Raw genomic sequence first — 22,879 nt, 5'->3', positions numbered from 1 at the left:
TAATGACAGCCTTAGTGACTGGAAGCCAGTGTCATTGGCGGAGCACAAGGATCCATGCTGGGCCCCCTATTCTTCATTTGTATAAATGGCATAAATGTCTACGTGGGAGGTAAGATTAGTGGATGACACAAAGATTGGTCGGGTGGTTAACAGTGAGGTGGAGAGTCTTGGGCAGCGAGAAGATAAGTGGCAGATGGAATTTAACTCTGAAACTGTGAGGTTATACACTTTGGAAGGAGTAAGTTGACTAGAAAGTATTCAATGAATGATAGAAGTTCTGTGGAAGAAAGGGACTTTGGCATATTTGTCCAAAGATCTCTGAAGTCATGTAATTATTGTGGTGGGAAAGGCATTTGGGAGACTCACCTTTATCAATCAAGACCATAGATTACAAAAGCTGGGAAGTCCTCTTAGATTGTATAAAACTTTGGTGAGGTCACAGCTAGAGCACTGAGTGCAGTCGTGGCCACCACATTACCAGAAAGGTATGATTGCACTGGAATTTATCAAATTCAAGTTCCAGCACATGCCTTGGCGGGATTCGAACTTGGGTCCCCAGAACATTAGCTGAGTTTCTGGATTAATAGGCTAGCGATAATACCACTCCAGTGGTGTTCAGTCCAGTGCAGAGGAGGTTCACCAGGATGCTGCCTAGGATGGAACATTTGAGTTATGAAGAGGAGTTGGATAGGCTTGCGTTGTTTCATTGGAGCAGAGAAGACTGAGGGGCGACCTGATCAAGATGAACAACATTATGAGGGACATGGACACAGTGGATAAGGAGCAGCTGTTCCCCTTAATTGAAAGGGTCAGTCGCAAGGGGACGTAGGCTCAACATGAGGAACAGGAGCTTTCGGGAGGATATGAGGAAAACCTTTTCACTCAGACGTTGGTGACAGTCTGGAATGTGCTCCCTGGGAGGGTGGTAAAGGCAGGTTGCCTCACATCCTTGAAAAAGTACCTGGATGAGCACATCATAACATTCAGGGCTACGGGCCAAGAGCTGACTGATGGGATTAGGAAGGAGTTCAGGTGTTTCTAATATGTCAGTGCAGACTCGATGGGCTGAAGGGCCTCTTCTGGGCTGTATGATTCTATGAGATGGCAAACAAGCGCAGGTTTTTATTTACATTCGTTCATGGGTCATCGGTGTTACTGGCTGGACCAACATTTATCCCTAGTTGTCTTTGAACTGAGTGGCTTGCTCGGCCATTCAGAAGGCAGTTGAGCATTACTCACACTGCTGTGGGTCTGGTGTCACAAGTAGGCCAGACCAGTTAAGGATGGTAGATTTCCTTCCCTGATGGGAATCGGCAATGGTCATCAGTAAATTCTTAATTCCAGATATTTTTTATGAAATTCAAATTCCTGAATATGCCTTGGTGGGATTCGAACCTGGGTCCCCAGAACATTAACTGAGTTTCTGGATTAATAGGCTAGTGATTATACCACTAGGCCACCGCCTCATGTGCAGTCATCAAGGGTCCTTTTGATGATGCACGATCTCGATCAAACGCTTTTGTGTGCACACGTGTGTGTGTGTGTGTGTGTGTGTGTGTGTGTGTGTGTGTGTGTGTGTGTGTGTGTGTGTGTGTGTGTGTGTGTGTGTGTGTGAGAGAGAGAGAGAGAGAGAGAGAGAGAGAGAGAGTGTGCATATATATATATGTGTGTGCGTGTGTGTGTGTGTGAGTCAGATGCTGGGCAGAGAGTGAAGGGCTCTCTTCATCCAACAAGACTGCTTTGTAACATCACACCATTAACTTGGAGTGCCCTCAGGGCGTCTGCGGGATAGGCTGTATTTGCTGCCTTACTAAACTGATGCAAATCCCTAGATTGAGTTTGCAGCATAAACATGTAATTTGACGTGACCACGCTGCTATATCAACTATCTAATTGTCTATTTATAAGATCTGTGGAACCAGCCTGCAGATTATCCTCCCTCATGTGTCACGTCTCCAGTAACTCCACATTACTGGCGCCCGAGTGGGCCCTGTGAGATTACCCTGCCCCCACTGATTGGCTTCAGATGTCAACAGCGACACTGCACAGCAAATCGGAAATTTAAAATTTTATTTATTAGTGTCACAAATGAGCTTATACTAACACTGCAATGAAATTACTGTGAAAATTCCCTAGTCGCCACACTCTGGCGACCTATACTTGGGTATGATAATTTAGCACAGCCAACGCACCTAACCAGCACTTCTTTCGGGCTGCAAGAGGGAACCGGAGCATTGGGACCAAACCCATGCAGACACGGGGAGAATGTGCAGACTCCGCACAGACAGTGATCCAAGCCAGGGATCGAACCCGGGTCCCTGCTGCTGTGAGGCAGCAGTGCTAACCACTGTGCTACCGTACCGCCCTGAACCCTTGTTAGTGACACTGTCGGTGAGGAATCACCGACTGCAACTGAATACAGTGGGACTTGCTCACCCAAGGTGGTCGGAGGGTTGGGGGTTGAAGGCAGAGATGTTGGGAGTGGCGTGGACTGCCCGCACGACTGATCCAACCCAAAGACCAATCATTTCAACCTCTGTAACGTAGCTGGACTCTGCTGTTGTACACCTCATCGGCTGCTGAAATCCTCACTCATCCCTCTGCTACCTCAAGACGAATGTGCAGTTGTCCATTTTACAAGCTTATTATCTCAGTGGCGAGAGATTGCAGAGCTGTGAGGTGCCAGAGGGATCTGAGTGTCCTAGTGTATGAATCGTAAAGAAAACTAGTGTACGGGTACAGCAAGTAATTAGGAAAGCCAGTAGAGTGTTATCATTTATTGTGGGGGGAATTGGTTACAAAACAAAGGAGGTTACGCTTCAGTTGTGCAGGGCGTTTGGTGAGACCACATCTGGAATATTGTGTGCAATGTTGCTCTCATTTAAGGAAAGGGCAGCATGGTGGCAGTGTGGTTAGCACTGGTGCCTCACAGTGCCAGGGACCTGGGTTCGATTCTGGCCTCGGGCGACTGTCTGTGTGGAGTTTGCACTTTCTCCCTGTGTCTGTGTGGGTTTCCTCCAGGTTCTTCGGTTTCCTCCCACATTGCAATGTTGTGCAGGTTAGTTTGATAGGCTGTGATAAATTGAACATTAGTCTCAGAAGGATTAGCAGGGTAAACGCAGGGTTTTGGGGATAGAGCCCGGGTGGGATTGTTGTTGGTGCAGGCTCAGTGGGCCAAATGGCCTCTTTCTGCACTGTAGGGATTCTGTGATACTTCTCTGATAAATGCATTTGAAGCAGTTCAGAGAAGGTTTACTCGACTAATACCAGGAATGGATGGGTTGATTATGTGTGGTTTTTGGAGAGATTTGATTTGTATCCATTAGAGTTTGGAAGAGTTAGAGGTGACTTGATGGAGGAGTACTGACACGGAGATGTTGTTTCCTCTGGTGGGAAAATCTAGAACTAGGGTTCACGGTTTAAAAATTCATGGGTCTCCCATTTAATACAGAGGTGGCGAGAATTTCTTTCTGTGATGAGTCTCTGGGATCCTCTTCCTCAAAAGGCAGTGGAAGCAGAGTCTTTGAATATTTTTAAGGCAGCGCTGGATATATTGATTAAAACGGGTGAAATTGAGAGGTAGGCCGGAATGTGGGGTTGAGGTTCCAGTCAGATCGGCCCCAATCTTACTGAATGGCAGAGCAGGCCCCAGGCGCTGAGCGGCCTATTTCTGCCCCGAGGTTGTGTGACATCCATGCTCAGTGCTCTGCTGGCCAGCCTCCCATTTTAAACCCTCCTTTAACCTAAGATCAGGCAAACCACTGCTGCCTCATGTCTTACCATTCACCCATCACCCCTGTGCTGACTGACATTTATTGGCTTCCAACCAAACGATGTATCATCATTGATTTTGAACCCCATTCTCGGCCTCACCCCTCCCTATCTCTGTCAGCTTATTGGGCCTCAGATCCCTCTGACATATCCATGCTCCTCCACTTCGGGCCTCTTGAGCATCCCCAAGTTTTATCACGTTGTCATTGAGAGCCGCATGGGGTTGTGGTATTGGCGCTGGACTAGTGATCCAGGGACCCGCTGTAATGCTGTGGGGACCCAGGTTCAAATCCCGCCGGGGCAGATGAATTGGATAAATATCAATGGTCTAATGAAACCATTGTTGTAAAAACCCATTTGATTCACTCATGTCCTCCAGGGGACGAGGTTTACCAGTGGGTCTGGATGGCACTTGACTCCAGATCCACAGCAGTGTGGTTGACTCTTAGGTGCCGCTCAGCCCAAGGGCAATTAGGAATAGGTAATAAAATGCTGGCTGCAACAGTTCCAGCGTTTTGACCCAGTGACAAGCCGGGGTGGTGAGCGGCTTGGAGGTGGTGGATGTTCCTGTGCGTCTGCTGCTCTTGCCCTTCTAGCCTGCAACCTCTGGCTTTGGTGCCACAAGAGGCTTCTCAGTATCTTATTAACCTTTTCCGGGTGGATCACAGGGACGTGATAAAAGCCGAAAGCAAATGAAGCCCAGAAAAGTTGGAGTTGTCTTTTTCTCATGGGGATACAAGCTTACACAGCACTTTATAGTTACAAATGTTTCGTTCAACAAGAAACACAATTGGCTATGATGGACTGGAGAACATTACTGAAAGTGGACAGGCAATGGCGAGTATTCATATGAGTATGTGAACTCTAAAAGTTGGTAATTCCTATTTTGCGCAAGAGTGGAAAGACAACTGTTGCCAAGCCCTGCCTTATAAGGGAAATTAGAGATAATATTGTATTCAAAGAAGAAGCGTAAAAATTGGCAAAAGAAAGCAATAGACCTGAGGATTGAGAGATGTTAAAAATTCAGCAAAGGCAGACGAAGGGATTGATGGCGAGGAACTTAAAAATGTTCTGTAACAGATCCTGTGGGTATATAAAAAGAAAAAAGATCAACAAAAGAAAATGAGGCCCTTTGTAGTCAGAAACAGGGAAATTTATAATGGGGAACAAAGAAATGGCTGAGGGACTAAGTTTGTACATTATTCATGTCTTCCTTTGTGAAAACAATGTACCAGAAGTACTGAGAAAGGGAAGTTTTAGTGAGGAACTGAGGGAAATCAATATTAGTAGAGAAATGGTTTTGAGGAAATTAATGGAATTGAAGGCAAATAAATTTCCGGAGCCTGATAATTTTCATCCCAGAGTACTTAAAGTGGCCTTATTTCAAAATTCTTTGAACTCTGGACTGATACTGCACATTGGGGTGTAGCTAATGTAAGCCTTCTTTTCAAAAAGGGAGGTAGAAAGAAAACAGGGGAATTATAGACCAGCGAGCTTAACGTTATCTTTACTGGGGAAGTTGCTACAGTCTATTATCATAAGATTTCATAGCACAGCATTTGGGAAGGAGTGGTATAAAGTCAGCATGGATTTACAGAAGGGAAATCATGCTTGACAAATCTACTGTAATTTTTTGAGGATGTAAGTAGTAGAGTTGACCAGGGAGGACTGGTGCTGTGGTTTGTTCAGACTTTCAGAAGCTTTTGACGTAGCAGATCTCTATGTAATGTTAAACTGCATGGGATCACGGGTAGTGCCTTGAAATGGATAGAAAGCTGGTTAGCAGACAGGAAGCAAAGTATTTGAATAAATTGATCTTTTTATGATTGGCAGGCATTGACTAATGAGGTAACACAGGGATCTGTGCGAGGACCCTAACTGTTCACATTATATATTAACGGTTTGGATGAGGGAACTAAATGTAATTTCTCCAAATTTGCAGATTATAGACAGTTAGGTGGGAAGGTGAGCTGTGAGGAGGATGCAGAGATACTTCAGTGTAATTTGGACAGGCTGAGTGAGTGGACATATGAATGGCAGATGCAGTATAATGTGGATAAATGTGAGGTTATCCACTTTGGTAGCAATAATAGGAAGACAGATTATTACTTGAATGGGTGTAAATTGAGAGAGGTGGATACTCAACAAGGTCTTGGTGGCCTTGTGCATCAGTCACTGAAAATAAGCACGCCGGACAGCAGACATAGAGAAGACAAATGGTATGTTGGTCTTCATAGTGAGAGGATTTGAGTATAGGGATGTTTTGCTGCAATTACGTAGGGTGTTGATGAGGCTACATCTGGAGTATTGCATGCAATTTTGGTTTCTTTATCTGAGGAAGGATGTCCTTGCTCTCGAGGGAGTGCAGCAAAGGTTTACCAGGCTAATTCCTGGGAAGGCAGGTGTGTCATATGAGGAGAGACTAAATCAGTTAGAATTGTATTCATTGGAGTTTAGAAAACTGAGACGGGATCTTATAGAAACTTATAAAGTTCTAACAAGATTATACAGGGTAGATTCAGAAAGAATGTTCCCAATAGTGGAGGAGGCCAGAACTAGGAGTCAAAGTTAGAGAATAAGGGATAAACCTTTTTGGACTGAAGTGAGGTGAAATTTCTTCGCCCAGAGAGTGGTGACTGTGTGGAATTCACCATCACAAAGTAGTTCATGCCAAAATGCACATATAGCTCTTGGGGCTGAAGGGATCAAGGATATGGGGAAGGCAGGATTAGGATATTGAATTTGATGATCAACCATGATCATAATGAATGATGGAGCAGGCTCGAAGGGCCAAATGTCAACTCCTGCTTCTATTTTCTATGTGTGTTTCTATTGTACTCTAGTTAAACCTTCATGGTGTTCTCCATGGCAACACCATGCACCTGTCAGTCACCATTAACTGGTGCATTCTCCATGGCAACACCTCTGGCAATCACAATCCACTTGCCAAGCAGTCAGCTCTGCCCGATACAGTACAAATTGTTGTTTCTGTCGACAGTTGGTATTCTTGTGATTGTCCTGTTGAGTGCAAGATGAAAAGCTTTGACAAAATGTCTTTATTCAGCAACACTCGAGTTCTGTACCATCAGCCATTTATTTTAGGCAAATTCTTCTTTAAAAGAAGAGGCTGTACAGTTAAGAAAAGTTTGCTGGCAACCTCACTTCGAGAAGGTACAACAAAGATCTGTAGGACTAATTCCTGAGCTGACCAGACTGTCCGATGAGGACAGATTGAGTAGAAAGGTCTATTCCTTCTGGAATCTGGAAGAATGAGAGGAAATCTCACTGAAACATCACAAACTTGTTAGGGGCTTGACAGAAACATCGCTGAGAGAATGGTCGCCACCCGGTCTGCGGAATGAAGAATGACACGCGGGTCAAAACTCTCAAGATTGGGAGATTGGATGTTTCCAAATGAGATGAGGAGAAATCTCTTCTCTCAGAGAATCAATGTGGAATTTTCTACCCCAGGGAGCCGCGAGTGGCCACTTATTGAGCAGACTCAAGAGGGAGATCAGTAGATTTTTTGGATGCTGAAGCAATTTAGAGACATGGGGATGGTGCAGGCTTATGTTGTAGCAGTAGAATCTCAGCCATGATTGTAATGTCCTAACGCTGTTAGGGATTGTGGGTTTCGACAAGGGGAAAAAAGATGTGGTTTGCGCAGGTAGATTCAAAGTACAGACAACAGTTTATCAAAAGAGATGTTCTCTTTATGTTACAGAAAATGAAACAAAGACACAAAGCTGTGAAACACTCCAATTACCATCAGTCCATGTGAATGGCTGTTAAAGCAACCATGCAATCACTTAAATATATAGTGATGCTTGTGTTGAATGGCAGATCAGGCTTGAGAGATCGTGTTGATTACTATTATTTTTGTTCTACCATGCTACTTGGATGTCACTGGTTAGGGCAGCATTTTTATTGCCTATCCCTAATTGCCCTTCAGAAGGTGTTGGTGAGCTACCTTCTTGAACCACCGTGGTTGAAAAGCTCACCATCTTTTGGAGTGAAGAAATTCCTCTTCATCTTGGTCCTGAACGGCCTGCCCTTAATCTGGGACTATGTCCCCTGATGCTACACTCACCATGTGGAGATGCCAGCGTTGGACTGGGGTAAACACAGTAAGAGGTCTCACAACACCAGGTTAAAGTCCAACAGGTTTATTTGCTGGCAAACACCACTAGCTTTTGGAGTGCTGCTCCTTCGTCAGGTGAGTGGGGAGTTCTGATCACAAACAGGGCATGTAAAGGCACACCCTCAGTTTACAGAATACTGATCAGATTGTGAGTCTTTACAGCTAATCAAGTCTCACTACACATCTCTTTAACCTATGCTTAATGCTATCTCCACTCACATTGTCTGCATTGTTGGTCTGTGAAAGGAAATACCGAGTATTGAATGAAGCAAAATAAATTGATACATATTTTTTGAGATGGGAGAATCAGAGAATCCGACAGTGCAGAAGGAGGCCATTCGGTCCATTGAGTCTGTACTGACCACAATCCCACTCAGGCCCTATCCACAAAATCCATGCATTGACCCTAGCGAGTTCCCCTGACACTCGGGGGCAATTTAGCATGGCCACTCTGCCTAACCTGCACACCTTTGGACTGTAGGAGGAAACTGGAGCACCTGGAGGAAACCCAGGTGGACATGGGGAGAATGTACAAACTCCACAGATACAGCGACCCAAGCCAGGAATCGAACCCAGGTTTCTAGCACTGTGAAGCAGCAGTATTAACCACTGTGATGGGAACTAAGGTCAGAATTCCCCAGCCCTTCCTGCTGGTGGGATATTCCAGCCCCGCTGAAGTTGATCCCTGCCGCAGGGCCCCCGATGGCGACACTGGCGATGAATGTAAATTAACTGGGACCAGAAGATCCCGCCAGCAGCCTCTGCCTACGGGAAAACCCCCTCGGCAGGTGCAGGGGCCGAGGTTGGGTGTGATGTGAGGGCGGTGGTGGATGGGAGCCAAAATCAGCACATAAAATATTCCAGAGGCGCAATCTCACTGAAACTCTGTTTAATTGCAGTAAGACACCTTTACTCATATGTTGAAATCCTCTTGTAACAAATGCACGCGTGGAGCCTCTGGAGAAAGCTGAACTGACTGATTTTTAAAAAAGACTCAACCCTCCCTAGTCTTGCTGGTAACTGTCTGCCAAACAAAGGATCAAATCTCCCTGGTCCTGGGTAAAGCTGTTTTGTGGAGGTGCCGGCGTTGGACACAGTAAGAAGTCTCACAACGCCAGGTTAAAGTTTAACAGGTTTATTTGATAGTAAACCCACAAGCTTTCGGGGTTTGCCCCTTCCTGAGGAAGGGGCAAACCCCGAAAGCTTGTGGGTTTGCTATCAAACAAACTGGTTGGACTTTAACCTGGCGTTGTGAGGCTTCTTACTGGGTAAAGCTGCAGCAGGAAAGGGAGCGGGACAGAGCCAGATCAGTCGACTGCAGACTATTGTAATCACATGATAGGATTACTGGGGTCTGCGTGAACTGATTTGCTCAACAATGCAATTCCACATGGGGCCCCGCGCGGCAGGGCAGTGATGACAATCACATATTTCCACCGTCTCCACGGTAACGCTTTCCCTTTGTTAATCCCAACGCTGGATTTGACCATTGAGTGGGACTGGCTGCAAAATCATAGCATCCCGACAGTACAGAAGGAGGCCATTTGGCCCATCGAGCCTATACCGACCATAATCCTACCCAGGCCCTATTCCCATGTCCCCACATATTTACCCTGCTAATCCCCCTGACAGAAGGGGCAGTGCTCTGAAAGCTAGTGGCTTTTGCTACCGAATAAACCTGTTGGACTTTAACCTGGTGTTGTGAGATTTCTTACTGTGTTTACCCCAGTCCAACGCCGGCATCTCCACATCATGACGACGGTCAATTTAGCATGGCCAATCAACCTAACCCGCATACCTTTGGACTGTGGGAGGAAACTGGAGCACCTGGAGGAAATCCGCGCAGACATGGGGAGAACATGCAGTCTCCACACAGACAGTGACCCCAGGCCGGATTTGAACCCGGGGCCCTGGCGCCGTTAGGCAGCAGTGCTAACCACTGCACCACTCCGGTTTCACAAAGAAAGCTCTGTCCCAAAGATCTTCCCACACTGGATGAATGTACCGTCGACACCGGTGGTCCATGTGGCGAGACAACATTAATGTGGAGGTGCGTGGTTGCCGGTACCATCAGAACATGGGACCTGAGAAGGAAGATGTATCCCCGACTCCTGAAAATCAAAGGATATGGGGGGGAAGACAGGATCAGGCTCTTGAGTGGATGCTCAGCCATGATTGGAATGAATAGTAGAGCAGGCTCGAAGGCCGAATGGCCGCCTCCTGCTTCTATTGTCCACCTTTTTGTGTAAATGCTGCTTCCCACGCTGTTTGTCCTTGTGTGTTAGCTTTGACTTTGAGTGCTGTCTGGCCGTTGGGTCTGGAGGGGGGAAAGGATCAGCGCCTTCAAGGTGGAACCTCCAACTTCAAAGGTCATGGGTTTGAACCCCTCACCAGTACAATAAATCTGGGCTGAAACTCCGAGTGCTGTACTGAGGGAATGTTGCACTGTCAGAGGGTCAGTACTGAGGGAGTGCTGCACTGTCAGAGGGTCAGTACTGAGGGAGTGCTGCACGGTCAGAGGGTCAGTACTGAGGGAGTGCTGCACTGTCAGAGGGTCAGTACTGAGGGAGTGCTGCACTGTCAGAAGGTCAGTACTGAGGGAGTGCCGCACTGTCAGAGGGTCAGTACTGAGGGAGTGCTGCACTGTCAGAAGGTCAGTACTGAGGGAGTGCTGCACTGTCAGAGGGTCAGTACTGAGGGAGTGCTGCACTGTCAGAGGGTCAGTACTGAGGGAGTGCTGCACTGTCAGAAGGTCAGTACTGAGGGAGTGCTGCTCTGTCAGAGGGTCAGTACTGAGGGAGTGCTGCACTGTCAGAAGGTCAGTACTGAGGGAGTGCTGCTCTGTCAGAGGGTCAGTACTGAGGGAGTGCTGCACTGTCAGAGGATCAGTACTGAGGGAGTGCTGCACTGTCAGAGGGTCAGTGCTGAGGGAGTGCTGCACTGTCAGAGGATCAGTACAGAGGGAGTGCTGCACTGTCAGAGGGTCAGTGCTGAGGGAGTGCTGCACTGTCAGAAGGTCAGTACTGAGGGAATGCTGCACTGTCAGAGGGTCAGTGCTGAGGGAGTGCTGCACTGTCAGAAGGTCAGTACTGAGGGAATGCTGCACTGTCAGAGGGTCAGTACTGAGGGAATGCTGCACTGTCAGAGGGTGAGTACTGAGGGAGTGCTGCTCTGTCAGAGGGTCAGTGCTGAGGGAGTGCTGCACTGTCAGAAGGTCAGTACTGAGGGAATGCTGCACTGTCAGAGGGTCAGTACTGAGGGAGTGCTGCTCTGTCAGAGGGTCAGTGCTGAGGGAGTGCTGCACTGTCAGAGGGTCAGTACTGAGGGAGTGCTGCACTGTCAGAAGGTCAGTACTGAGGGAGTGCTGCTCTGTCAGAGGGTCAGTGCTGAGGGAGTGCTGCACTGTCAGAGGGTCAGTGCTGAGGGAGTGCTGCACTGTCAGAGGATCAGTACTGAGGGAGTGCTGCACTGTCAGAGGGTCAGTGCTGAGGGAGTGCTGCACTGTCAGAAGGTCAGTACTGAGGGAATGCTGCACTGTCAGAGGGTCAGTACTGAGGGAATGCTGCACTGTCAGAGGGTGAGTACTGAGGGAGTGCTGCTCTGTCAGAGGGTCAGTGCTGAGGGAGTGCTGCACTGTCAGAAGGTCAGTACTGAGGGAATGCTGCACTGTCAGAGGGTCAGTACTGAGGGAATGCTGCACTGTCAGAGGGTCAGTACTGAGGGAGTGCTGCTCTGTCAGAGGGTCAGTGCTGAGGGAATGCTGCACTGTCAGAGGGTCAGTGCTGAGGGAGTGCTGCACTGTCAGAGGGTCAGTGCTGAGGGAGTGCTGCACTGTCAGAGGGTCAGTACTGAGGGAATGCTGCACTGTCAGAGGGTCAGTACTGAGGGAATGCTGCACTGTCAGAGGGTCAGTACTGAGGGAATGCTGCACTGTCAGAGGGTCAGTACTGAGGGAGTGCTGCTCTGTCAGAGGGTCAGTGCTGAGGGAGTGCCGCACTGTCAGAGGGTCAGTGCTGAGGGAGTGCTGCACTGTCAGAGGGTCAGTGCTGAGGGAGTGCTGCACTGTCAGAGGGTCAGTGCTGAGGGAGTGCTGCACTGTCAGAGGGTCAGTAGTACTGAGGGACTGCTGCAATGTTAGGGACATTAATAAGGAAGTGCTGCAATCTTAGAAGTTCAGACAAGAAGTTAAACTGAGGCCCGACTACCCTTTCAGACGGAATATGCCATGTCACTGCCTCAAAGAAAAGAAAGTGAGTTATTGTCCCCCCTCCCGCTCTCTCTCTCACACACACCATACACACACACACACACACACACACACACACACACACACACACACACACACACACACACACACACAGTCACTCACTCACGCGCACACGCACACACACAGTGTCCCACCCAATATTTATACTCCAACCTCAAAATTTTTAAAAACACGAATGAACTGCTCATTCCAACATTGGTGCTTGTGGGATCTTGCTGTGCACAAATTGCCTTCCACGTTTCCTATCTTACAACAGCAAATGCTTTTCACAAAGTTGTCACTTGAGAGCACTGATGGCGTTCTGATATACGGAGGGACTCAGGTACAGATATTTCGTACAAAACTAAAGGATCTTTGCATCTTATCCATGTTTGGTGCTCAAGTCTCTGGGCCAGAACTGAACCCTCAGTCCTGGAGGATTACAGCATGGAAACAGGCCCTTCAGTTCAACTTGTTCATGCTGCCTCTTTTTTTTTAACCACTAAGCTAATCCCAATTGCCCGCATTTGGCCCATATCCCTCTATCCCCATCTTACCCACGTAACTGTCTAAATGCTTTTTAAAAGACAAAATTGTACCCGCCTCTACTACTACCTCTGGCAGCTTGTTCCAGACACTCACCACTCTGTGTGGAAAAAATTGCCCATCTGAACCCTTTTGTGTCTTTCCCCTCTCAGTTCTAACCTATGAACTCCAATTTTAGACTCCCCTCCCTTTGGGAAAAGATGTTGACTATCTAACAGCCCCCTTTGGGCTGGACGACAGGATCTTTCACACTGAGTCACAGTAAGAAGTCTCTCAGCACCAGGGTAAAGTTCAACAGGTTTATTTGGGATCATGAGCTTTCAGAACACTGCTCCTTCATCAGGTGAAACTTCTTACTGTGCCCACCCCAACCCAACACCGACATCTCCACATCTTGAGTCACTGAGGGCACTGTTTGAAATGCATGACATTTCTCTCTCACACTCTCTCTCACGCTCTGTCTCTGTCTCTCTCTCCCTCTCTCTCATGTATTGTCTCTCTCTCTCCCTCTCTCTTTCTCTCTCTATACACTCTGTCTGTCTTTCTCTCTCTATACGCTCTGTCTCTCTCTCTCTCTCTCTCTCTCTCTCTCTCTCTCTCTAGGCTCTGTCTCTCTCTCCCTCTCTCTCTGCACTCTCCATCACATTGTTCCTGAAGCCAGTGAGAGAAGCCTTGCAGCCGAGGTCAGAGCTCCGCACAATGAATCCAAACGCTGATCAAAGTCACACGGGCTGCCTGACCTGCTAGGCTCGGGATAGTTTACTGTTTCTCTCTAACGATTGAATCACCTCGGCACCCCGTTCCTTTTCTCAGTCTCTGCCTGTTAAAAAATAGACAGATGCTGGTGACTTCGTCGTGACTAAGTAATCCAACTGGATTAGTTTGGATGCAGGCAGGATGCATAATAAAGTGGGGAAGTCTGTCCAAGTATCTGTCAATAATTCCGTTTTACTTCTCTTCCCCCCACCCCCTCTTTCCTCTTCCTCCCACATCCTCAGCTGTCACAGTTTACCCTCTGATTTCAGCTTCTGGCCATTCACACCTTCTATTCTCTCTACGGGCTGCCGTTAGCAGCCTTTCCCCTTGTGTTTGTGGCTATGACTCATCTTTCATTCCCTCGCTCTACAGTAAAAATATCTCCCACTTTCTGTGTCTTTTTGCTTTGATAAAGGGTCATTTGGACTCGATGTCAGTTCATTTTTGTATTATTTAATTGCTTTCTTAGTCACGAGTAGACTTACACTAACACCGTAATGAGGTTACTATGAAAATCCCCTCGTCGCCACACTCCGAGGGCGAATTTAGCATGGCCAGTGCACCTAACCAGCACGTCTTCCAGACGTCTGGGAAGACACCAGAGCACCCAGAGGAAACTCACACAGACACGGGGAGGACATGCAGACTCTACACGGGGAGGACATGCAGACTCTACACGGACAGTAACCCAAGCTGAGAATCGAACCCGGGTCTCTGGCGCTGTGAGGCAGCAGTTGCTAACCACTGTGCCACCATTTCCCCTCCTATTCTCTCCTTACAGACGCTGGCAAAATCTGCTGAGATTTTCCAGGATTTTCTATTTTGACTTGTGAGCAACATATTCCAGGATTTTCATTGTACTATATTATAAATCTTTGCTGTCTCCCTCTTTGTTTCTCTGCAGTCCAGAATAGGCCCAACAAAAAAATAGATGTCAATTGAAAAAAAGGAGGGACTGTCTCTGTACAATACCTGTCACAGCATGTCCCAGAGCTATTCCCAACCAATCAAATACTAGTTCAAGTGCAGTGTCAGAGGCAATGTTGCAGATACGTCAGTCTGAATGTGCAGAGCAAGAATCCACAACTTGGCATGGTGGCTGGAGGCCACATCAACGCACTAGAATTCCCGAGAGGCCCAGGCTAATAGTTAGGGTATAGAGGAAGATCGACTTAATGTGAGTTAGGTCCATTCAAACATTTGATGGCGGCAGGGAAGAAGCTGCTTTTGAACTAGTTTGTGGCACAGTGGTTAGCACTGCTGCCTCCACGGTGCCAGGGACCCAGGTTCGATTCCTGGCTTGGGTCACTCTCAGTGCAGAGTCTGCATGCTCTTCCCCGTGTTTGCATGGGTTTCCTGTGGGTGCTCTGGTTTCCTCCCACAGTCTGAAAAACGTGCTAGTTAGGTGCATTGGCCATGCTAAATTCTCCCTCCGTGTACCTTGAACAGGTGCTGAAGTGTGGCAACTAGGGGATTTTCATTGTGGCTTCATTGCAGTATTAACGTAGGCCTACTTGTGACACTAATAAATAACTAAACTAAACAAAAACTAAAGTTTTGGGGACACACGGGTTCAAATTCCACCATGGTAACTGGTGGAATTTAAATTCAATTAATAAAACCTGGACTGGAAAGTTAGTGACCATCATAGATTATCGTATCAACATTCTGGAGGTTACCATTGACCAGAAACTGAATTTGACTTGCCATATAAACACTGTGGCTACAAGGAATCCTGCTGGGAGTAATTCACTTCCTGACTCCCCAGAGACTGTCCGCCATCTACAAGGTACAAGTCAGGAGTATGGCAAAACACTCTCCACTTCCCTGGGTGAGTGCAGCTCCAAAAACACTCGGGAAGCTCAACACCATCCGTGAATGGACACCATCTGTGAATGAATTCCATCCACTAACACTGTCTACACTTCCCGCTGCCTCGGAAAAGCACCAAACGTAATCAAGGACCCTATGCACCCCGGACAAACCCGCTTCCACCTTCTTCCATCAGGAAAAAGACACAGAAGTCTGAGGTCATGTACCAACCAACTCAAAAACAGCTTCTCCTCTGCTGCCATCAGACTTTTGCATTAAGCTGATCTTTCTCTACACCCTAGCTGTGACGGTAACACAACATTCTGCATTCTCTTCTTTCCTTCTCTACGCGCCACAACACCAGATTAAAGTCCAACAGGTTTATTTGGAATCTCAAGCTTTTGGAGCACTGCTCTTTCACCACATGTCATCTGTAGTCCTTTCGGGATCTTGTCTGCTTTATTGCATCTTTGTAGAAACTTGATGAAGTAGCAGTGCTCCGAAAGCTCGTGATTCCAAATAAACCTGTTGGACTTTAACCTGGGATTGTGAGACTTCTTACTGTGCTCACCCCAGTCCAATGGCAGCATCTCCACATCTTCTCTATGTAAGGTATGCTTTGTCTGTATAGTGTGCAAGAAACAATCCTTTTCATTGTATACTAATACATTTGATAATAATAAAGCAAATCAAATCCAGGACAAAGCAGCCTTGCTTGATTGCTACTCATCCACAAACATTCACTCCCTTCACCATTGGTGCACAATGGCAGCTGTGTGTGCCATCTTCAAGATGTACTGTAGGAACTTACCAAGGTAATTTGAAGAGCACCATCACCATTCATGACTATAACTACCTAGGACAAAGACAACACATACCTGAGAACACCACCATCTGGAAGCTCCCCTCCAAGCCATTCATCATCCTGAGTTAGAATGATCCTTAGTCACTTCCTTCACTGTCTCTGTGATGATACTGTGCCTTTAAGAGATCTTTGTTCATCATGTTTTTTTTTAAGGGGCATATTTAGATTTGAGACCTGTTTTGCAAGGTGCTGATTTGCCTAAGAATCTTTTAAGTTAGTAGCAGGAAGAACAGGATAAGTACCTGTTTGTTTTAAGCTGAGCTATTGCGTTCATTTTTACTTATGTTTCCCCTGGAGTTTCAAGGTGGAGCTTTGATTAAGTCGATTGACAAGGACAGAGTCAAAGAATCCCTACAGTACAGAAGGAGGCCATTCAGCTCATCAAGTCTATGCTGACCACAAATCCACCTGGACCCTATTCCCGTAACTCCACACATTTACCCTGTTAATACCCATGACACTAGGGTCCATTGAGCATAGCCAATCAACCTAACACATGCATCTTTGGAGTGTGGGAGGAAACCAGAGCACCCGAAGGAAACTCACACAGATAAGGGGAAAGTGTGCAAACTCCACACAGACAGTGACCCAAGACCAGAATTGAACCTGGGTCCCTGGTGCTGTGAGACAGCAGTGCTAACCACTGTGCAACTGTGCCACCCCATGCACTTAATGGAAGGAGCTAAGCTTGCAGGGAAGAAAAACTGTTTCTGTTTCATTTTTTTTGATACAAGCAGTTGCTTCCTGGACTGCCAGAAGGAAAAAGTGGCTCTCTCTCTTCTCTCTAAAAAGGTCTCTCTGAAAGCTCTAGGATTATTAACCTGAGACAAGCAAGGAAGACTGTGTTTTGCTGACTAATTTCAAAGAAGGGGCTTAAGCCCATAAGAACATTGCTTGAATTGGATCTTGTAGTGAAAGGTTAGCAGTTAAGAAAAGTATTGTTTCTTAATTAAGTATTGCTCAAGTATTAAAAGTTAAGCTAATTCACTTGTTATTGTGTTATTAAATAAAACTAGTTTTGATAAAAGCTTCCCCTGTATCAGTAGAAGCGTGTCTGGGATAAAATATTATATCTTCACCTTAATGCCAAAATAGCAAATTATTGGAGCCTAGCCTGACTTCAGAATGCATCTTGGGGTTTCTGAACTGGTATTCTAACATTGGGTCAAAATTCTGTAACTCCCTTCCTAACAGCACCGTGGGTATACCTATACCACGGTGACACAGTTGTTAGCACTGCTGTCTCACAGTCCTGAGATCCGGATTCGATTCCCGGCTTGGGTCACTGCCTGTGTGGAGTTTGCATGTTCTCCCCGTGTCTGTGTGGGTTTCCTCCGAGTGCTCCTGTTTCCTTCCACAGTCCGAAACACGTACTGGTTAGGTGCATCGGCCATGCTAAATTCTCCCTCAGCATACCCGAATGGGCGCTGGAGTGTGGCGATTTTCGCTTCATTGCAGTGTTAATGTAAGCCTACTTGTGACGAATAAATAAACTTTACCTGACTTCACTTTTACCACGGAGATTGCAGTGGTTCAAGAAGGCAGCTCACCACTATCTTTTCAATGGGTGCTGGCCTAGCCAGTGATGTCCATATCCCCTAAAGAACAATTTTAAAAAATCCATCTGGTTCACTATAATGACATTCAGGGAAGGAAATCTGCCATCCTTACCTGGTCTGACCTACATGTGACTCCAGATCCATGGAAGCATGGCCGACTCTTAACTGCCCCACTGAAATGGCCTCGCAAGCCACTCAGTTTGAGAACGCTTAGGGATGGGCAAGGAGTGCTGGCCTTGTTAGCGATACCCTCATCGCATGAAAGATTAAGTATTTTAAAAATATGATGAGACATTGAACAGATTGCCTGTTTTAGGTGTCGGAAGGTTAATCATTGGCTAGGATAACTCCTCTTCTCCAGACTTCCATGTTTGTTTGAGAGGACAGGGTTTTGTGATCCATTAGAGAGACAACCATAGAATTCCTACACTGCAGAAGGAGGCCATTCAGCCCATCAAGTCTGCACCGACTCTCTGAAGGAGCACCTTGCCTTGTGGTCCCTTTTTTTTAATTTTTCATTCATCACTGGCTAGGCCAGCATTTAATTCCTTGATGCCTTTCAGTAGGTGGTGGTGAGCTGCCATCTTGAACCGCTACAGACCTTGAGATGCAGGTACACCCACTGTTAGAGAGGGTGCTCCAGTATTTTGACCCAGCAACAATGAAGGAATAGTGATATACTTCCAAGGCAGGATGCTGAGTGACTTGGAGTGGACCTTTAGATGGTGGTGTTCCCAGGAATCTAATGCCTTTGCCCTCCCTGATGGTAATGGTTGTGGGTTTGGTAGGTGCTGCTTAGGAGCCTTGGTAAGTTTCAGCAATGCATCTTGTAGATGGTACACAGAGCTACCGCTGTGCATGGAGGGATTGAATGTTTGTGGAATGGGTGTCAATCAAGTGGGTTGCTTTGCCCTGGATTGTGTCGAGCTTCTTGAGTGTTGTTGCAGCTGCACCCATCCAGGCAAGTGGAGAGTATTTCTGACTTGTGCCTTGTAGATGGTGAACAGGATCTGGGGAGTCAGGAGGTGAGTTACTCACCGCAGAATTCTCAGCCTCTGACCTAGGAGTTTTTGATAGGGACAATTCAGGGGGAGATTTACTCTGTGTCTAACTATGAACTGTATCTGTCCTGGGAGTGTTTGATGGGGACTGTTTAGAGGGATCCTTACTCTGTATCTAACCCTGTGCTGTACCTGTCCTGGGAGTGTGTGATAGGGACAGTGCAGAGGGAGCTTTACTCTGTATCTAACCCCGTGCTGTAGCTGTCCTGGGAATGTTTGATGGGGATAGTCTAGAGGGAGCTTTACTCTGTATCTAACCCTGTGCCGTAGCTGTCCTGGGAGTGTTGATGAGATGGTGTAGTGGGAGCTTTACTCTGTATCTAGTGTTTAGCTGTTCTTATCCTGGGAGTGTTTATTAGGACAGTGTAGAGGGAGTTTTACTTTCCATTGAGTTGCGCTTTACATAACCTGGGAGTGTTTGATTTACTCTACGTCAAACACAGGAATACTGTGACCTCGGATTGCTTTGGATGCTCTATATATAGAAGCTGTGTTGTAGGTAGCAGCAGAGAGGCAGACGGTGTTCGTGCTTCTGCACAGGGCTGCACACAGTGATTGCTGCCGGCAGGTCTGCAGCGTGCCTGCCTGGCAGTTCGAGCAGTGTTGGGCAGGCCTGAATGATCTTTGTACATGCTGCAGTCCTACTTGAGGGATGGCCGCTTGAGTGAGGACGACGCCAGAGGAGGGGGTGGCTGGTATGTGTACACCCGCACCCCAGGATGAGTCAGCACCTTGGGAAAACCAGGGCAGAAGTGTGTGGACAAAAAAAGGCAAGGTGGCTATTTGTTTCAATAAATCTACTCTAAAGCAAGGCAAGTCTTCTTTAAACTTGGCAATCCAAAAATATTGGTGCCTGCGTGCCCCTTTCGGATGTGGGATCCTCCTCATCACAAAACAGCTAGGCTAATGTTCTTTGTGTAGACTCTTGAACTAAAGGTAGTGTTTACCTTTCGATAAGTACCTTTCGCAAACTCAGACAATTTGCTTTGGCGATGTTTGCTGAGGGATAAACATTGAGCGAGGTGCTGGTGTCGAATTTTCTTCTTCCTCATTGCGCATAGCAGTCACGGGATCTTTCCTGCCCATCCAAGGTGGGACGACAGGGCCCAGGAGTGCTGGCACCTCGAACAGTGCTGACCTCCTTTAGAGACAGCCTGGATTTTAGGCCCGGCTTTCCGCAGCGGCAGCGAGTGGTGAATCTGTGGAATTCTTTGCCGCAGAAGGCCGGGGAGGCCAGGTCATTGAGTGTCTTTAAGACAGCGAAAGATAGGTTCTTGATTAATAAGGGGATCGGGGATTATGGGGAAAAGGCAGGAGAATGGGGGATGAGAAAAATAGCAGCCATGACTGAATGCAGAGCAGACTCGATGGGCTGAGTGGTTTAATTCTGCTCCTATGTCTTATGTTCACCCCAACACCGCGGGCTGGCGCCTGGGTCAGCCAAGTGCCAGCTGCGCTGAATGCCTGCTGCCGACCACCTCCTGCAGAAATGTGTTTCCGTTTGCCCTTCCTGACGGAATCTTCACTGGGAACTTGGGGGGGGGTGGGGTGTTCGGTTCAGCCTTGTTTTCCGATGTAAAGACGTCAATCTGTGTCCTCATTGTAATAATTGAGCCAATGTAAACCTCCTTCATCTTGATTTGAATGTTGTCGTTGTTTGAGCAAAAGTAAACCCTTTTCAAAGGAGTTTGAATGGCAATGTTGTTTATTGAGGTGTTGCCTCAGAGGGGAGCAGGACCAGTAACACAGAGGCCTGGGCTGCTGATCTAGAGAGCTGAGATAAAATCCCACTGGGGCAACTGAGAAGTACTGTTCACTGAACAAATTTGCAACTAACACTATCAGTTGACTATGAAATTTGATTTGATTTATTATTGTCACATGTATTAACCTACTGTGAAAAGTATTATTTCTTGCGCGCTATACAGACAAAACGTACTGGAAATGATTAGATTGGCATAAAAATCCATCTGGTTTACTCATCGGACTGGAGGCCTAGTTGACCCCAAATCCACAGATCGATTCTGAACTTGTCGCTCTGAAATGGCCCCAGCGAGATCGTGGTCACAAAGGCAGCTCGCCACTGCTCGAGGGAGGCTTGGGATGGGTAATAAGGCAGGCTTTCCCAGCAATGCCCACGTGACACGCATTAATTGAATGGAATGTTCTGCCATCTCCGGCCTCTTGCTGGGCACCGGGGAATCCAGACATGGAGAGCTGCGTTTCTGCTGGGTGAATGGGCCGTGAATAGCGGGCACAGCAAGTGGTGCGCCCCATCCCAACGCTCATTTTTACATGGCCTGTGAACGCAAGCTTCAAGCTTCTTTCTTTGTGGGTTTGGCAGTGAAACGGTGAGAGGAAGCGCAAGAGCGCGTGAGAGATTTTCTGTTTGATCATCGCGAGGGCGTTACTTCCTGGGCTACAGAATGGTGGTAAACCGACTGTTCAGTAAACATACTCGAGCCAGGTGCACGTGCATGGTGTGTAAGATGTTTTCTGCTCATGTTAGTGCGTCTGAGACTCAGATAGTATTGCTGTACGCACTGTTCTATCTGAAGAACAGCAACAAATAGATCCAGACAACCATCACTCTGAATGGACCCTATTCTGTTCAGAATTTTGCATGGCCTCCTTCCCACACCCCCATCCTCAACCCCCGACTCCTTCCTCCACTCCCCGCTACTGCTGTTCCCACTCACTTGTGTGGACTCCTCTCTACAGACTGTGTTTATCAGCCACTCGTTGTAAATCACTATTGAATCTATCTGCACACATTACTCCGCCTACCTCATATTCCTTACCGTCTTTACTGTCAACATCTTGGGTCTTACCATCCATCAGGAACTGATCTGGGTAGCTATCTCAATGCAGTGGCTACAAGAGTAGGTCAGAGGCTGGGAATCCTGCGGCGAGTAACTTACCTCGTGCCTCCACAAAGACTGTCCACCGTCTACAAGTCAGGAGTGTGATGGAATACACTCCACTTGCCCAGGCTGAATGCAGCTCTGACAACATTCAAGAAGCTTGACACTGTCCAGAACAAAGCAGCCCTGCTTTATTGGCACCACATCCATAAACATTAACTAGCTCCACCACCAACGCATCGTGGTAGCAGTGTATACCATCTACAAGATGTTCTGCAGAAAATCAACAAGCCTCCTTAGGCAGAAGCTTCCAAACCCATGGCCGCTACCATCTAGAAAGACAAGAGCCGCAGATTCCTGGGAACACCACCACCTGGAAGTTCTCCTCCAAGCCCCTCGGCATCCTGACTTGGAAATACATCACTGTCCTTTCACTGTCACTGGGTCAAAGTCCTGGAATCTTAACAGCATTGTGGATGTACATAGACCACAGGGGCTGCAATGGTTCAAGAAGGCAGCGCCATCACCACCTTATCAAGTGGCAGTTAGTGTTGGGCAATAAATGTTGGCCGAGCCAGTGACACCCACATCGCAAGAGTGAACTTTTTAAAAGTATGTCTGATTGCCGATTCACTAATGTTTGTTTTATGCTACCATGCGCTTACATCAAAAAGATTTCTGATAGGATCTTTAGGGGTGGCACAGTAGCACAGTGGTTAGCATTGCTAATTCACAGCTCTAGCGACAGGTTCAATTCCCGGCTTGGGTCACTGTCTGTGTGGAGTTTGCACAATCTCCTTGTGTCTGCATGGGTTTCCTCCGGGTGCTCTGGTTTCCTACCATAGTCCCAAAGATGTGCGGGTTAGTTTGATTAGCCATGCTAAAAAAAAATAGTGTCCTGAGATGATGAATGGGATGGATAGGATAGAGGTGGAGAGACTCTTCCCGCTCAGAAAGGACAGTAGGACTCGGGGGCACAGCCTCAAGATAAAGGGGGGGCGGTTTAGAACGGAGTTGAGGAGGAACTTCTTCACTCAAAGGGTGGTGAATCTCTGGAATTCTCTGCCCGTTGAAGTGGTGGAGGCTGCCTCGCTAAATATTTTTAAGATGCGGGTTGATGGGTTTTTGATAAGCGAGGGGATTAAGGGTTATGGGGAGACGGCGGGAATGTGGAACTGAGCCACGACAGATCAGCCATGATCTTATTGAATGGCGGGGCAGGCTCGAAGGGCTAGATGGCCTACTCCTGCTCCTATTT

General features: G+C 47.2%; 1 protein-coding gene across 5 annotated transcripts in view; it reads left to right on the top strand.

Annotated features, from left to right (window-relative positions):
• LOC145348149 (ral guanine nucleotide dissociation stimulator-like) overlaps nucleotides 1-22,879 on the top strand; it is a 142,368-nt gene that overhangs the window by 19,958 nt on the left and 99,531 nt on the right. Inside the window, exon 1 of one of the 5 annotated variants that reach the window (XM_080196320.1) lies at nucleotides 19,294-19,532. The exons of the other annotated variants lie outside the window; for them this stretch is intronic. Coding sequence (XP_080052446.1) covers nucleotides 19,455-19,532 — 78 coding nt within the window. The 5' untranslated portion in view covers nucleotides 19,294-19,454. Of the gene's footprint in view, nucleotides 1-19,293; nucleotides 19,533-22,879 lie in introns of those variants that run through there. 5 annotated transcript variants of the gene reach the window in all.

The sequence above is a fragment of the Carcharhinus amblyrhynchos genome, chromosome 9, assembly GCF_965287045.1.
Source record: "Carcharhinus amblyrhynchos chromosome 9, sCarAmb.v2.hapA, whole genome shotgun sequence".
NCBI lineage: Eukaryota > Metazoa > Chordata > Chondrichthyes > Carcharhiniformes > Carcharhinidae > Carcharhinus > Carcharhinus amblyrhynchos.
Note: the sequence above shows the minus strand (reverse complement) of the source record. Positions and strands in the feature narration are given on the sequence as shown.